The sequence below is a fragment of the Lithobates pipiens genome, unplaced genomic scaffold (assembly GCF_037356315.1).
Source record: "Lithobates pipiens isolate NorthernLeopardFrog02 unplaced genomic scaffold, aLitPip1_a1.2 Scaffold_8, whole genome shotgun sequence".
Classification (NCBI taxonomy): domain Eukaryota; kingdom Metazoa; phylum Chordata; class Amphibia; order Anura; family Ranidae; genus Lithobates; species Lithobates pipiens.
The window spans coordinates 82,501,930-82,518,299 of NW_027507903.1; the positions used below are offsets into that span (position 1 = coordinate 82,501,930).

General features: G+C 38.7%; 1 protein-coding gene across 1 annotated transcript; it reads right to left on the bottom strand.

Moving 5' to 3' along the window:
• Positions 1-724: 724 nt before the first annotated feature.
• LOC143961966 (protein NYNRIN-like) lies at positions 725-4,348 on the bottom strand. Its single transcript, XM_077471307.1, has one exon. The coding sequence runs from the start codon at positions 4,346-4,348 to the stop codon at positions 725-727; it is 3,624 nt and encodes a 1,207-aa protein (XP_077327433.1).
• Positions 4,349-16,370: the final 12,022 nt, after the last annotated feature.

Consider the following 16,370-nt stretch of genomic DNA (forward strand, 5'->3'; position numbering starts at 1 on the left):
CGGCTTGCATGGGAGGCAATCAAATCTACCAGCAAGGAGGAGTAAAACAGAGACACATTTGTCCGGGCACATGAGCCGAATTCAGCCATGTTCCACTGGGACAAATTAAGTACCACGGGTACATGAATGAACTTAACGTTATTGAACAGAATTCCAGGGATTGATGTTGCCGTTAGGCCACTAGGTGGTCCCTCTTGCAGTGATGGGCATTCCAAGGATGTTGGTTCATAGTAGGGGATTGCAGCTGTATTTTTGGGCAAAATTGTAGGAGCAGGGGTGTTAGTCTTTGGGGACACGTGCAAGGTGACTTTTCCTGGGACGTACTGAAGAGTGGATGCCTGTGTGTTGCTGGACAAGGGGATGGAGATAACCAAAGAATATTTCCACTCTCCGGCATCACTCAACCGTGTCTCTTGAATCAACAAGGATCCATTCTGAAAACTCATGACTCTATCCCGGTAGTCAGTGATATTCCCTGTGACGCCGTTACCCCAGACGAGATGATTATCAATGGGACTCCACCAATATACTTGCTTCCCCACAGTCCCTACAATGGCCACAGGTAATAAAATGGATTCCCCCTCTAGGCAGTAGACAGGATTCTTGTCAACGATCACGCTGATGAGTGGTCCAGTCTCCTCTTCCTTGGTAGTTGTGATCAGCTGGAGCAGGATAACGATCCACATCGACTTCATGGCTCTAAAAGGAAAGAAAGCAGCACATTTTAGTTGATTTCTTTGGCTCCATGGAACTGTTTCAGTTGGTTCGCATGAACCCATTTATCTTGTGTCTTTTTGCCCGCCTCTATTCTGATTTTATATACAGACGGACTTAATTTATCAATAATAGAAAATGGACCTCTCCATTTTTGACTTAGACTGTGATCCAGGGGACGTAGTTCCAAGAACATAACTCGGTCTCCTATGGCCCAAGTGCATTCTCGAACCCCTTTGTCAAAATACGCCTTGGCTTTCTTTTGACTTTTACCCATTTGTGCTGCGGCAAATACATGGATCTCTTTTACCGCTTTTTGGAGTTTAAGGAGGTATTGGTCCATTGAAAGTCTGTCTATGGTAGGTGTATGCATCTCTAGCCAGAGATGTTCAGGGAGTCTCATCTGTCTACCTGTCAGCACTTCAAAGGGTGTCAGCCGGGTAGCATATGAGGGGGTTGCTCGGATGGCCATGGCCAGTAATGGCAACAGATTATCCCAGTTCTTACCATTGATGTGTACAAATTTTTTTAGCATTGTCTTAATCTGCCGATTGGCTCTTTCAACCTGACCTGAAGATTCTGGGTGATATGGAATGTGAAATTTTTGCTCCACCCCTAACATCTGTAGGCAGGTTTTTACCACCTTTCCATTAAAATGGGTCCCCTGATCTGACTCTATTGATCCTGGGAGCCCCCATCTACTGAACACCTGTTCTACTAAAATCTTAGCCGTATTTTGTGCAGTGTTACTTTTGGTTGGGAAGATCTCTGCCCATTTAGAAAATAAATCTGTGACTACGAAGATGAATCTGTTGTTTCTAGCAGTGACTGGCAAGGGTCCCATGTAATCCATTTGTAAGGCATTCCATGGCCCTTCTTTCAGTCTAATTCGTAAAGGGGCATTGATCTTCCTTGGTGTGGGGTTAACCTGTGCACAGACAATACAATTGTCACAATACTGCTTCACATCTGTCATCATGGAAGGCCACCAACCTATGTTCTTGAGCCGCTCACCTGTTTTCTCTGACCCTTGATGACCCCCAGTAGGCAGGTCATGCACTATGTAAATCATTTCATTTTGGTATTTTTCAGGAACCACCCAAGTTACTTCATCTCCATGATGTAACAATACCTTTTTATCTTCTGACAATGTGAGGTGTTTTATATATTTTGCCAAAGTATTCCCCTCAGAGAGTTCTCCAGTCTCATTTTGCAGTTTTTGCATTATTTCCTTAATGTTGTCATCCTGGCATTGTATGTCCGAAATATCCGGAACTACTATGCAGGATTTTGTGAGGGCACAAACACTGGGGCACAAGACTAGGTCCGGTAAATTCGACGGAATTTCCCAGATCTCCCCTCCCTGTGCTCCTTGTTTGGCCAAGCAATCCGCCGCCTCATTTTGTTCCCAGTATGGGGCAGTACCTGAATGACCTTTAACTTTGCACACCCATGGTTTGACTGGCAACTTTTGCACCAATGATACAATATATTTCAACAGGGATGCATGTTTAAGTGGAGACCCATCTGAGGACATGTACTGGTGGGTGTGCCAGAAGGGCAGAAATTCTGTAAGAGCATTACAGACCCACGCAGAATCTGAGTATAAAACAATTTCTTGGTCCCCTTTCATCAGTTCTAGGGCATGAGCGATTGCAGCCATTTCCGCAAATTGTGCTGATTTGACTTTACATGACCGAAAGATTGATGTTTGGGTCTTTGCTTGTGGATTGATATAGTATATTCCAAATCCTGCACATGGAGAACCCTCCACGTAAAAACATGATCCATCTGTGAAAATTTGGCCTGCGTTTTCAGGGACTGTTTCCTTTACTGACAAAGGTCTAAAGAATTGTTGTGCCGCTGATTGTGGGGTGATATCACATTCATATGGTACTCCCTGGTAAAGGAGGCCATGGGCTCTAGTGGACGGATTATTTGTGTGTTGAACTTTAATGTCTCTGTCTTGAAGCAACAAAGCCCAATGGGCCAATCTGGCATTGGATACATTGCCATCCTTCACTCGGTCTGTGAGTAAAAATTTAGTGGGAGTGTGAGTTGTGTGCAGGATGACTGGGTTAAGTCCTATGATGTATGTGAAGTATTTCACTGCCCAAAACGTAACTAGGAGGTGTTTTTCACATAGAGAGTACTTCATTTCCACAGGAGATAATAATTTAGACGCATATGAAATGGGTCTCTGTTGCCCATGGATTTCCTGTGACAGAACAGCTGACATGGCTGTCTCTGATATGGCAGTCTCAATGTGAAAGGGCAGTTGGTACTCTGGGTTGGCTAATGCTGGCGCTTGCGCTAAAGCTTCTTTAAGCTCCTGCACTGCCTTGGTGTGTTGCTCAGTCCATTGCCATTGGGTATCCTTTTTCAACAAATCATACAGTGGTGCAGATTTTTGTGCAAATTCAGGGATGAAAGCCCGTGAATAATTTACCAATCCTAAAAAAGATCTCAGAGTCGGGATGCTCACTGGCAGCGGTAATTGTAGAATGGCTTTTACCTTTTCAGTTGCTATCTTACGTCCGTTTGCTGTCACTGTAATCCCAAGAAAAGACACAGATTCCTTCAACAATTGTGCCTTAATGGGATTACACTTCAGTCCCGCCTTTCCTAGGATCTGCAGAAGTTCCTCCAATAGCCGCAAATGTTCTTCTTTGTCGCATGTGGCTAGCAACAAATCGTCCACGTACTGGAAAAGATTCTTTGGAGAAGAAAAATCAATTAAAATATCTCTCATGGTTGCATGAAATAACGTAGGAGAGTTATGAAATCCTTGAGGGACAGAATTGAAAGTATACTGTTTTCCGAGAAATGTAAATGCAAATTTGTATTGACATTCTTCTGACAACGGTAATGACCAAAAACCATTTGATATGTCCAGCACTGTGAAATATTTGTGTTTGGGATTTAACATGCTCAACACATCCGGGACAGATGCAACGGTGGGGGCGCAATTGTTTGTAATACTGTTCAATTTGCGGTAATCGATTGTTAATCTCCACGAATTGTCAGTACTTTTGCGAATCGGCCATATTGGCGCATTTGTTGTTGATACACATGGTCTGATGACCTTTTGGTCAAGCAGTGACTCTATGGTTTCCTGTATGTAGCTGATAGCTTCCTTTGGAAAGGGGTATTGTTTCTGCGGAACTGGGTCTGGCCCACTGATGTGTATTACCGTATTTACCTTTCCACAGTCATGTTTGTGTTTTGCAAAGGATCCCTGATGTCTTTCTATCACAGGGTGCAGAAGCTGATGTTCTGGGTGATCTGTAATGATCTCCAGTATGTCATATTTTAAATCATTGCGTTTGATGGCTGCAATTGTGTGAGAATCAGGTATCACAATGGTGCTATTCTGATCAGTTGGAACCCCTTGCAATAATAACAGGTTGGTCAGATCCAACATACATCCATTGGGAATTAAGAAGTCTGAACCCAGCAGGCTGGTTTCATTTGGCAAACACATTAATGCTAATGGCTGTTTTAGGGTTAACTCACCAATTTGGATTGTTAGGGGCTTGGACAAGGCAGACTCAACATTATGTCCAGCAAAGCTCTGGAGCTTCAGTGGCTTTCCTGAAGATAGTGTTGAGTTTAAGGGATCTTTGTCATGCATAATTGATATCGCCGCCCCTGTGTCGATTAACATGGCACATTGACGGCCCCTAATCAACGCTGACACTACAGGGCGCCCACACCTATCCAGAGAAATAGGTGCTAAGATTTTGGGGCCTTGTAGTTGTCACCATTGATGACGGTTAGCCTCTGTCTGGGAAGCTACCTGTACTTCCTTTCCAGGGCCTACTTGAAAGGCCTGTAATTGTTGTCGCAACTCTGCATAAGTAGGAGCTCTTTCTGTGTCACTGACATGCTTGCCCTGTGATAGGTGGCTATGAGAGTTTTCTCTTCCTCTGCCTCTGCCTCTATAACCTGATTTCCCCCTATATCCCCTCCCCCTCCCTTGTAAACTTTTGTCCCAGTTAGGGTTGTATGGAGGATTGGCTTCTCCTGGGGCATGGGGGCCTTCTACGGTGGTAGTCCTGCATTGTACTGCAGCCACCTTCCTAAACAGCTGTTTCTCTTCTCTTTCCTTAAGCCTGTGCTGTTTATAGGCTTGGATGGCATGGAATGATCTATGTATTAATCCAATCACCTCCTCATAGCTATGTTTTCTAGGATCTATCAAATGCTCACATTTTATTCGAATAGCGGGATGGGCATTGTGTATCAGTAGGTTCTTATATTCCATGTCCTCTCTAGTGGTTTTACCATTGTTAGTGTTATATGCTGCCCACAATCTATTGGCATAAACTAAAGGATTTTCCTCATTACTTTGTTTGATTTGATAGGCCACCATCAAACCTATAGCTGAGGGGTTTATGACTTTTTGCAATTCGGCCACGGTTACTTTGTAGCTCCCTTTGCCTTCCTTAATTTGATCTGGGAGTGCATTCCAGGTGTGGGCGTCAAGGGTTAATTGTAACACCTTAACTTGGTCACTAGGATTTCGCACACCTAAGAGCTCACACCTCTGTTGTACATTGGTTGCATGTGAAGTGATGTGTTCATTCGTTTTAATTTTGCCAATGAAATCCGCTACACTCATAAGGGTTTTTACAGGTTGAATTGGATATACATTGGAAATCACCTCATTTCCTCCACTATCAAAGCCCAAAAATGTTTGATTTCCTTCAGTAGAGGAGGAAATCTGGGTCCTACCCATGATGGGGAACTTGTCATGCTCCTCATTTGTAGATAGCTGGTCCCCGTTGTCTGGTGGGTCTATGACAATGGTGCATTCTCGATTTTCCTGTGGCTCTGCGATTTCTCCCATCGCCACAGGAAATGTGGAATCGGAACCCATATCTTCCTCTCCCCAATACTCTTCATATTCCTCTGTGTCCCCAATTTCATAGGCACAAGTCGGTGCCGTAGCATTACCTTGTTCGCATCTGTTGGCCACAGCCGCCTGTCCTTTAAGGATAGAAATTGTTTGTAGCAACTGTGACTCGTTTTGCGTGCAGTGTGTGTGATCTATAAATGTTCCTTTCTTAGCTTCATGTAACTGATTTTGGACTACTTTGTATGCAGTAGTTATGTGGTCCAGCTCAGTCTCAACTTTAGTTAGCATGCTTTTATATTGTACCACTTCTTTCTGGGCCAAATTTACACTTTTAACATTTTCCTCCTGTGAGGCATTAACTAATTGATTAAGGGTAGTTAATGTTTGTACCTGGTTCTGTAAAGCTGTATTCTCTTTTTCCTTCTCAGAAATTGTAATATTTTTATTATAGACTATATCTTCTAATTTCTGCATTTTAGTATTCATAGCCATGCAAGCTGCATACATGCCTGCTAAGGCTAGACTTTTATGCTGATTTTTTTTGGTTGTTTTAACTTGTTTCTCAAATAACTCCTGGACATAAGTCCAAGGAGATGCTTTTAACTTGGCATCACAGGCAAATTCATTGTTCTTATGTTTACGAGTATACGTTGCTACAAAACTTTCTAGACCGGACATGGCAGCCATTACCAATCTATACAATGCAAAATTTGTAAGCTAAATTATGTTAACTTCCCCTGTACTATACAGCCACTTTGAGATTACCGTATAGAAGGAGGGAAGGAAAACACCTTAAAAATAATAATTAAAAAAAAACATAAACAGACTCAAATAAAAATGCAGAAAATACAGTAAAAATAAAACAATATTTCAGCTCACAATAAAACCCTCTTTTATATTAGTGGGGGAACACTAATTATGCTCACCATAACATTGAGCCTTCAATACAACAATTGACCCAGGGGACAATAGAACCAAGAGCTTTGAGAATGTGTACTGTAAGCCCCCAAGGATCTATATGCTGACAATAGTAATGTAAACGCAGCCGTGTTTACACTAGTATTTGTAACTCAATTCAGTAATACAAACAAAAACCAACAACAAAAACTTTTGGAAGGTCTATTATACTATGCTCAGTGCACCTTATTTCACACTAATACACTACTAATAATCTTTCTCAAAGATTAGCTTCAGTATTCAGCAACAAGACTTCCACAGCTCTGTACTTTAACTGACAACAATGAGAATATTACTGCTTGTAAAATTCCACCGTAAAAACAAACAAACTACTTTCTTAAAGCTATGTTATGCATTTAGTGGATAGACCATTTAAATTAAAACAAACATTTGTTGAACCTTTTCAACAAAACCAACACCACACTCAATTGGCGTCTTTTCAATAAAATAAATGTACTCACCATGCAGGACTCTCAAGCAATTGTTAGAGACAGCAATGAAGCTTGGTGAGCACCCAAGAATGCAATAATAAAAAAAATTAATAACACTTTTCCCGCAAAGTTACTTCCTCCCCCTTACATCGACCGGTATATAAAGGTACATCCAAAGAACTTTTTCAATTATAATTTTGGGATATTAATGTAAAAAATAAAAAATAAAAAATTAATAATAATAAAAAAAATTATTATTAAAAAAAAATCCAAAACATAAAAAAACAATAATAATAACTTGTGGTGTATATTCTCTCCTTAGAGTTAATCTAATACTCACTTAATCATAAAAACATATAATAAAAAAAAAAACATTTACCTATATTTTTCCCTCTATAGATTGGATAAGCTGACTCAGCTTAAATTCCCCCTAATAAGCTTAATCTCTAATAAACAAATTGTGGTATTATATTAAATACTTTCAGTCCCTTCGTGGTCGCCACTGTTAACCTTCAAAATCTATATTTCTGATTTATTAATCAGAAGATATGATATGGGTTGAAAAGAGAATTCTTATTGACAAAGGAAAGGAAGGTTTAACATAACACCATTTATTAGAGTACGTTACAGGTTTATCTAATACACAGAAAATATCTATAGTCTAAGTGAGGGAGTAAAATATTAGTTTAAAATACAACAAGAGTACAATACATTCATTACAATACAAAACAGGACATATGACAATTCGGTATACCTTGTAAGTGCTGGGAGATGATCTGATATGTTACCTAATATTGGTCCATAGCTCTGGTCAGTTCTCATCTGCCATTATCCTAGGGTTGGGGTCCCCTTAAAAAGGGCCATCTCTCATTGACTTGCATAGGACCACACTGATTGGTTAGCGATAATTAGTCTGAAGCCCACTTAATTAAAGAGGAAGTTTGCTCTTGAATAGGACACTTAACTATGCATAGTCCCAGCCGGGGTAAATTGTCCATTCCTGAACAGATCAAAGAAATATTTTAAGCATATCAACCACCCTTTGAAATGGATAAATGGTTGATTAGCACGGAAGAATACACAAGCCTTTATCTAGCAAATGAATTCGGCTCCGTACCGACTACACACCCCAAATGGTATCTGTTCGTGGGTTTTGATTATTACATTAGGTAAACAGCAGGACATCTCCCTCACACCCACACTTAGCATACCTGTGAGACAAAGGTATTGTTAATTGAATTATATACGCTGACCAGACGTCTGTTCCTGTACATCAAACCATCTGGGCAGGTTAAGCTAAACTACTTCTTTATTTCTTATACTAATATCTACATCTATAATACAAATATTCCCAGTTGCTAATGGAGATTACTCATAAACTCCTCATAAGGCAACATTTGTATAGAAGACAGATGAGTATGCTGCCTAAAGCAGCCGTATTCCAATGTTTATTTTTAAGGAGCTTCTCGAAAAAAAATGGATTTGACTGTTGTGAACAAAATGGAGCAGAGATCGATCCTCTGATGAATCTTAAAGGAAACCCAGGGTGACACAAATAGACTGAACATTGTTGTTCTCTTCTTCTGAAAATGCTACTTGCTTGACTGTGATTTCAATCCAGTGGCATCAGGTGCTTTATGAGCAACATTAATTTTGACGTCAAATTTCAAATTCGTTTTAATCATAGTCTTTTGACTAAAATGGCATTTTAGTTTTAGTCATATTTTAGATATCTGAATTGTTTTAGTTTTAGTTGTATTTTAGTTGACTAAAATCTCCAGTACATTGTAGTTAACTAAAGTCTAATGGCTTTACCACTTACGAACCAGGCCTCTTTCTGAGATTTGGTGTTTAAAAAAAACATTTTTGATAGAAAATTACTTAGAACCCCCAAACATTATATATTTTTTTTTCTAACACCCTAGAGAATAAAATGGCGGTAGTTGCAATACTTTCTGTCACACAGTGTCACACAAGACAACAGTAAAGTTAGCCCAATTTTTTTCTAGTGTGAAAGATAATGGTACACCGAGTAAATTGATACACAACATGTCACACTTCAAAATTGTGCCTGATCATGGAATGGCGACAAACTTTTACCCTTCTCCAAAATCTCCCAAAAAATTCTACAGGTTGCATGTTTTGAGTTACAGAGGAGTTATTGCTCTCGCTCTAATAACAGCGGCGATACCTCACATGTGTGGTTTGAACACCGTTCAAAACACCGTTTTCATATGCGGGAGCTACTCACTTATGCGTTCGTTTCTGCACACGAGCTCAGCGGGACGGGGCGTGTTAAAAAAAATTCTTATTTATTTTACTTTTTATTTTTAATTTTTACATTGTTCTTTAAAAAAAATGATGTCACTTTTATTTCTATTACAAGGAATGAAAACATCCCTTGTAATAGAAAAAAAAGCATGACAGGACCTCTTAAATATGAGATCTGGGGTCAAAAAGACCTCAGATCTCATATTTACACTAAAATGCAATAAAAAAAAAAAATACATTTTGTCGTTTCACATTTTTTTTTTAAATGTCCAAAAACTCCACCCTGCAATGGTATGGAGACAGATGGGGGCCATCTTCCCCTCCGGTAAGTGGTGGAGGGCACCGTAGAGCAGCAGGAGGGGGGACTTCTCCCGCCACCGATAAAAGTGATCTCGCAGTGAATCCGCCGATGAGACCACTTTTATCTAGCTCGCTGCAGAAGAGGATACCAGGGGTTATGGTAGCTACTGCCATAACAATGATATCCCTCTTCAAAGTGCCGACGTATATTGTCGTAAGCCAGTCTGGAAGTGGTGAAATTGTAAAGCATTATTTAAGCGTTTCTCTAGAATTGCCAAACCCATTATATACTGCTGGCATAAAAATCCAATAACATGTTATTATTTATGGTATTAAAGTTTGAACATGCACTACAGATACAGATTTAGCCGTTGTGATATATACCGTCTTTATAAATAAAAGAAAAGTTTAAAAAAAAAGTTTTAACAAACAAAAATATTTATTTTTGACAAACAGAAGTACAACTTTAAAATGTAAAAAAAATCCCTGAAAAACTAAACTCTATTGGCTGTAATGACATTGCTCATATTACCTGAATATATTACCAACATAAAATATTTAAGCCACATATACACGATCGAAGTGCAAAGTGCAAACTACAAGTGCAACGTGCACTTGAAATTGCACTCAAAATGCACTTGGAAGTGCAGTCGCTGTAAAGGCCCATACACATGATCGGACTTTTTGACAACAAACATGCAAATTAGCTGTTTTAAGGCAACATCCGGCCGTGTGTATGCTCCATCGGACAAACTTTTTCAGTTTGCATTGGACAAAAGTTTGCTCTGCAAACAGACAAACTTTTTGGCAACAAAAGTCTGATGGAGCAAAGTCCGAAGGTGTGTAACAGAAAACCATAGGATTTTAGTCCAAATTACAAACAGGCATGCTCAGAACCAATGCAAAAGATTAGACAACAATACAGAAGTTGACCAAAGGGTGGTGGTAAAGTGCAGAAAAAAAACACGTGATTTGGTGAAAGTTGGCTGAAAAAGTCCTGCCGTGTTTATGCTTAGCAAGTTCATGGCCAACCCTTTCTACAGAAATCCACGGGGAAAGTTTGTTTAAAGTCCAATTGTATGTATGAGGCTTAAATCCGAGAAGATCTGAAATTAAGGGAAGCTCTGCTGGTTTTATCATCCAATGATGTGCAAGCTAAAATGCTGTTTTTTATTTTCCTTGCATGTCCTCCCTCGGATCTACAGTGACTGCACTTCTGAGTGCAATTTCTAGTGCACTTTGCACTTGTAGTTTGCACTTGTAGTGCAAAGTGGATTTTCCTTTCGTAAATAACCCCCATTTTTTAAAAATGTTTGTCTTTTTTTGTGCAAAGCAGCAAAAATAAAAAAACACAGAGGTGATCGAATAACACCAAAAGAAAGCTCTATTTGTGGGGGAAAAAAGGACATAAATTTTATTTGGGTAGTGTTGCACAACTATGCAATTGTCAGTTTGAGTAGCACAGAGCCGTATTGCAAAAAATAGCCTGGTAATGAAGGGGGGTAAACCTTCAAGAGGGCAGGTGGTTAAGCACCGTAGTAGATTTCTCCTACTTATTCTTATATGGTAGTGCAGTATTAAATTTGAAGTCAAATTTCGATTTAGTTTTAGTCTTATCCTTTTGACTAAAATTCAATTTTTTAGTTTTAGTGGTATTTTAGACATCTGAATTGTTTTAGTTTTAGTCATATTTTAGTCAAATACAATAGTGTTATATTCTTCTACAAAAATATTTTCGTCCATGAAATTAACAGTGTTTATGAGTCACAAATATGCCAATCAAGAGCTCTGACTTGACTCTAATTTTCTTTTCCCAAAAATGTTTATACAGTGTTTAAAAAAAGAGAACAGAGGATATATATGTTATAAATACTCCTCGTTTAACGAAAATAAAAGGATGAGGGATCATCCTCAGCATTCAGACTTTATAAAGAATGCAACAAGAAATGTAAGGGTGCAATAAGGATGGCTGAGATAGAACATGAAAGACACACAGTGGAGGAGAGCAAAACAAATCCCAAGAAATTCTTTAAGTATATAAACAGTAAAAAAGGGAAGACAGACCATATTAGTCCCATAAAGAATGAGGAAGGACAACAAACTCCCGCATCCACAGCCCTCCACAACAGTGTAAATCTACACTCAGAAAATATTACATAGGTACAAAGTAGGCAAGGTTGAAAAAAGACAACCTATCAACCTATTGAAGCCAGAGGGTAACAAATACGGTCATGCAACATGCTTTTCAGAAGGAGAGCAACAGTGGAAGCTTCAATATTCGTATAGGAAAAGTTTTCGTCCTCCTCCAGACTAAGGTTTGGTTTTCAGAGAAGTTTCACTCATCTTTTCAAGTAATTTATCCACGTAATTCCATAAAGAACCATTGGAGTACAAAGATCACACAAATGCTGTATCTAATAAATGTTCTGGAAATACATACAGCATAATCATTGGTTGGGGACTATAGTAGCTTAGCTGAACAGTCAAGTTCATCTACTGTTATATACCCACTGGGTTTGAAAATGGCAGCCACAAATGAAATGTAGCCCACTCTATCAAAAAAAAAACATCTTATATCCGTTTTTCATTTTCAAAGGTAGTAAGAACTACTTTTTTCTATGAATGCAGTTTCTCTTAAACTCAGTTTTATTATAGGCTGACTCGATTCCTCCAGTATCATTAAAATGGGAAAACTTAAGTTAGCTGGCCAGGTGTACAAACAAAGGGCATGTGCGGTGTTGTACTTAAGCTCGTAAATATAATGCAGCACTGTGAGAAGGCTTCTGGGGAGCAGGTGTATAAGACTGCTGAAGTACAAAGACTAAGCACAAGAACACAAAGAAACACTTCAGCCTGTTGAGGAAATGAACATAAAGAGGAAAAAATCCACTGTCTTCAGATTTTTTTTCTGATATACAAATATGTCTGCATTATTGCTATTGGAAGCAGTTCAAAACTATTGATATCATTTACTCCATGAAGAAAACTTTGGGTATAATTTCATGCTTTCAGACAACATTAATATGGTATTTGGAGGAGATATAAATCCACTTTTTTGTGGAACAAACATATCCACATCCAGATATCTCCATATAAAATTTGCAATGACATCATCACTGCACATAACTTTTGCGAAGGACAAAGCCATGGGAGGCATTCAGCAGGCTCCATACACGGTTCCAAGTTGGTAAAACAAAGGTGGATAGACAACCCGAAATTCGATCTTTCAAAGCTTCAAAGCTTTCAATCCATCCCGAGGGGGACACTATCCAGCTGGACATCCATCATCTTTGGCTATCGCAGCCTCTCAAGCTCGCATGACGCATTGCCGTATGGTAGATGTGTCCAACATTCATGGTAAGAGTACCCATCCTCTTGTCTGCATGCTGTAGCAGTTTGATGCAAGATCCACTGTGTTTGTTGGCGCTGGAAGATATGACCCTCTAAAGTGGACAGATATTCGTGGACATTTATCTTGGACTTAAAGTCACTGTTGTCACCCCTTTTACTTTTTGAACACATTTTTTATAAATATATATATATATATATATGTATATATATATATATATATATATATATATATATATATATATATATATTACATTATTTTTTCCCACCAATTCTTAGCGCTGCACTTTATATTTGAATTTGTGTTTAACCTTTGTTTGAGTGCTAGCAGCTTTGCTGTGTAAACTTACACATTGGGAGTACACACCTCACATATGTTTGGTATTAGATGTTTTTGGTTTAGTGCAGTGTTTTCCCCTTATCTACACAGACCCCATCCACTACAGGTTGCATACAGATAAGTACAGGAGGGGGCGGAGACAAGACCTATTACCCTGCACAAGGAGAGAGCAGCAGTGATCGGTCTTTATTACAGCTCCTACACAGAGATAAAGTTTCACACTAGAATTCTTCACAGATTAAGAAGAAATGCAGAAACCCACTAAGATTTAAGGAAGAATACATATTCATTGTATAGTTAGACAACATTTTCTTATCACAGTGTTCAACTTTAAAGTGGTTCTAAAGCCTTAAGGCTTTTCACCTCAATGCATTAAGGTGAAAAAACTCCTGTGCTGCAGCTCCCCTCCAGACCCCCCCTCTTTTCCATAACAGAGCCCATCAGATCTAGCGATGTGCACGAGGGTCCCCTTGCTGCATCTCCCCTCTTTGGACAGATTGATAGTTGCTGTCAATCAAATCTGGCAACATGGAAGTGGGGGGAGGGCAGAGTTCTGCTCTCTGTGTCAATGGACGCAGCAGCGGGACTCGGGAGGCACCCACACAAGTGCCCCTAGGGAAAGCGGCTTTTCCTGGGGGCACCCGATGAAGAGAAGGGGGACCCCAGAAGAAGAGGATCGTGCTGCTCTGTGCAAAACCAATGTACAGAGCAGGTACTTATAGGCATGTTTGTTATTTTTATTTAAAAAACCCAAAGCTTTATAACCACTTTAAGTTACTTTAAGATCACATTAGTTATAAATATGTTGGCTTTAGCACAGTTACAAAGGCTATAATTTTACTGCAGCTTTTGAGGTTTCTGATAACACCATCCTAGTAAGTAATAAATACTGGACAAATATCAGAGGTTGAATTCTGAAAAAAATTCTGATGCATTTGCAAAGGACCATTGCATTTGCTATGGCATCCGTGGAAGTCTCTTATACAATAAAAAAGAAAAAGAAAAAGACTACTGCGAGGACCCTCATGTAAGTAACTGGGCTGTAAGTAACTGGGCTAATTGAGTTCAGGGGGGATTCTCCCTTTAATTTTTTACAATATCCAAATATCATTTATTCCCCTTTTTTTCATTCATATATCTCTACCACGGTTTTGCTCCTGATGATAGGCTATAAGGCCTTGAAACGCGTAGAGCTAACAACAACCGCGTGTACATACGTATGAATCCTCTTGATGGTCGTTCCTTCTTCATTTGCTCTTTTTTTATTTATTTTTTTATTTAAATTTTATCGTTTTTTTGCGATATTTGTACAGTCACTAATTCCATTTTACAAAATCATGTTCCAATTATTGTTTGTATCCCACAATGTATGTACTAACGCCTTGTTGGAATGTCAGTCAATGTGCAATATTTTCTAATGAATTGTATAAGTGTAAAAATATTAATATATAGCACAATTCATGGAATCAGTTAATATAAATACTTTCTGACAATTTGAATCAATTAAAACTTTTCTTTGATTTAATTTACTTCATTGCTCCCATGTGCTTCATAGAAAAGTCCCACTATTTGTGCTCTCTTTTTTAATCTCTTATACAATGTTACCAGTGCCTTTTTCAATTTGTTAAATAGAGCATAATTTATAAATGGGGAGTTTTTAGCTTTTTACAATTACAGACCCCCAATAGATTGTCAAATATGTCCCTATACCTCATTTGCCAGACTGTCAAATGAATTATCATCATGATATTGGGTATTGGTATGACTTCAAAAGATGTCAGTTATTAGGCTTCATGTACACTGCTGCTGGTAAATGGACGCTTAGGAGCAGTTGGGCGTTTTTTTCAGCTGCCCCAGAACTCTCCTCTATGTTTTCTTATCAATACATGTACACAGAGTCGTTTATAGTCATTTCTAGGCAGTAGAGTTTAGAAGCATTTTTTGGAAATCAAGAAAATGTGTTCAGGATGGATGTTCAGCGGCATTTGAAACCCCAAATGCCTGTAACAGCTTGTAAACGCGTGTAAACACAGTAACTTGTGTTTAGCCATGTTTCGTTTACAGGCGTTTTTCATTTTTGACTATTTGCAAAAAAAACAAAACATTTTAGTATTTTTTTTAAACGCTTCTAAATGCAAATGCGGCTAAACGCAGCTAAAAGCATGTAAATGGACATAATTTTTGCTTTACATATGGATAACTTGAACCAGAACAGCTGAAAGAAAATGGTAGGGATTTTGTCATATTTATTTATCTAAAACCAGCAAATCACAAATCCACAAGCCATCTAGTGAGATTGTTGTGGGTGAGCTTTCTGCAATCAAAACATGGAATCAAAGTACAGTTACTCACAATGTTACTTATATGTCATCTGATATAACAAGTCGATTGCACCATTTTGATTTCTGGCTTTTTATTAATTTTTTAGAGGTCCAGTCCCATACTTCCATTATTTGGTTCTCATACCAATTGGAAGTATGGATACCCCAGGTATAACTGTTAATACCGCATACACACGATCGGATTTTCCTGACAAGAAATGTTCGATGCAAGCTCATTGTCGGAATGTCCGACCGTGTGTATGCTTCATTGAACATTTGCTGTCGAAATGTCCGCACATAAATGCTTGAAAGCAGGTTCTCAAATTTTCTGAGAACAAAACTTTGTTGTCAGAATGTCCGATCATGTGTACACAAGTCTGACGCACAAAAGTCCACGCATGCTCAGAGTCAAACGCTTGGTATAACTATAAGTGCACTTGCAGTGCAAAGTGGATTTGCCTTTAGTAAATGGCCTCCATAGTGCTCTAAAATTTGCCCCAATCAGATCATTTTAGGGACTGCAAGCAATTCATTCATGGAGTTGAAAAGAATGATTATTTTTATGATGAATGCATTACATACATTAACAACAAAAACAAGGTTTGTGTGTAGTAGACCCATAGCATAACATAATAGTGAAGAAGAGATTGCCATCTCACGTATCAATTAAGTTACGTTTGCACTATTGAAGAAAATGGACAAAACTAAAAGGCCATTGGAGAACCTAGGAGACAGCATAAAGAAATGCAAGCAGTAAATAAAATTAAATATGAGTTCAGTTTTTAACAATTTATAAAAAACAGGTTACATGTTCTCTGGCATATCAA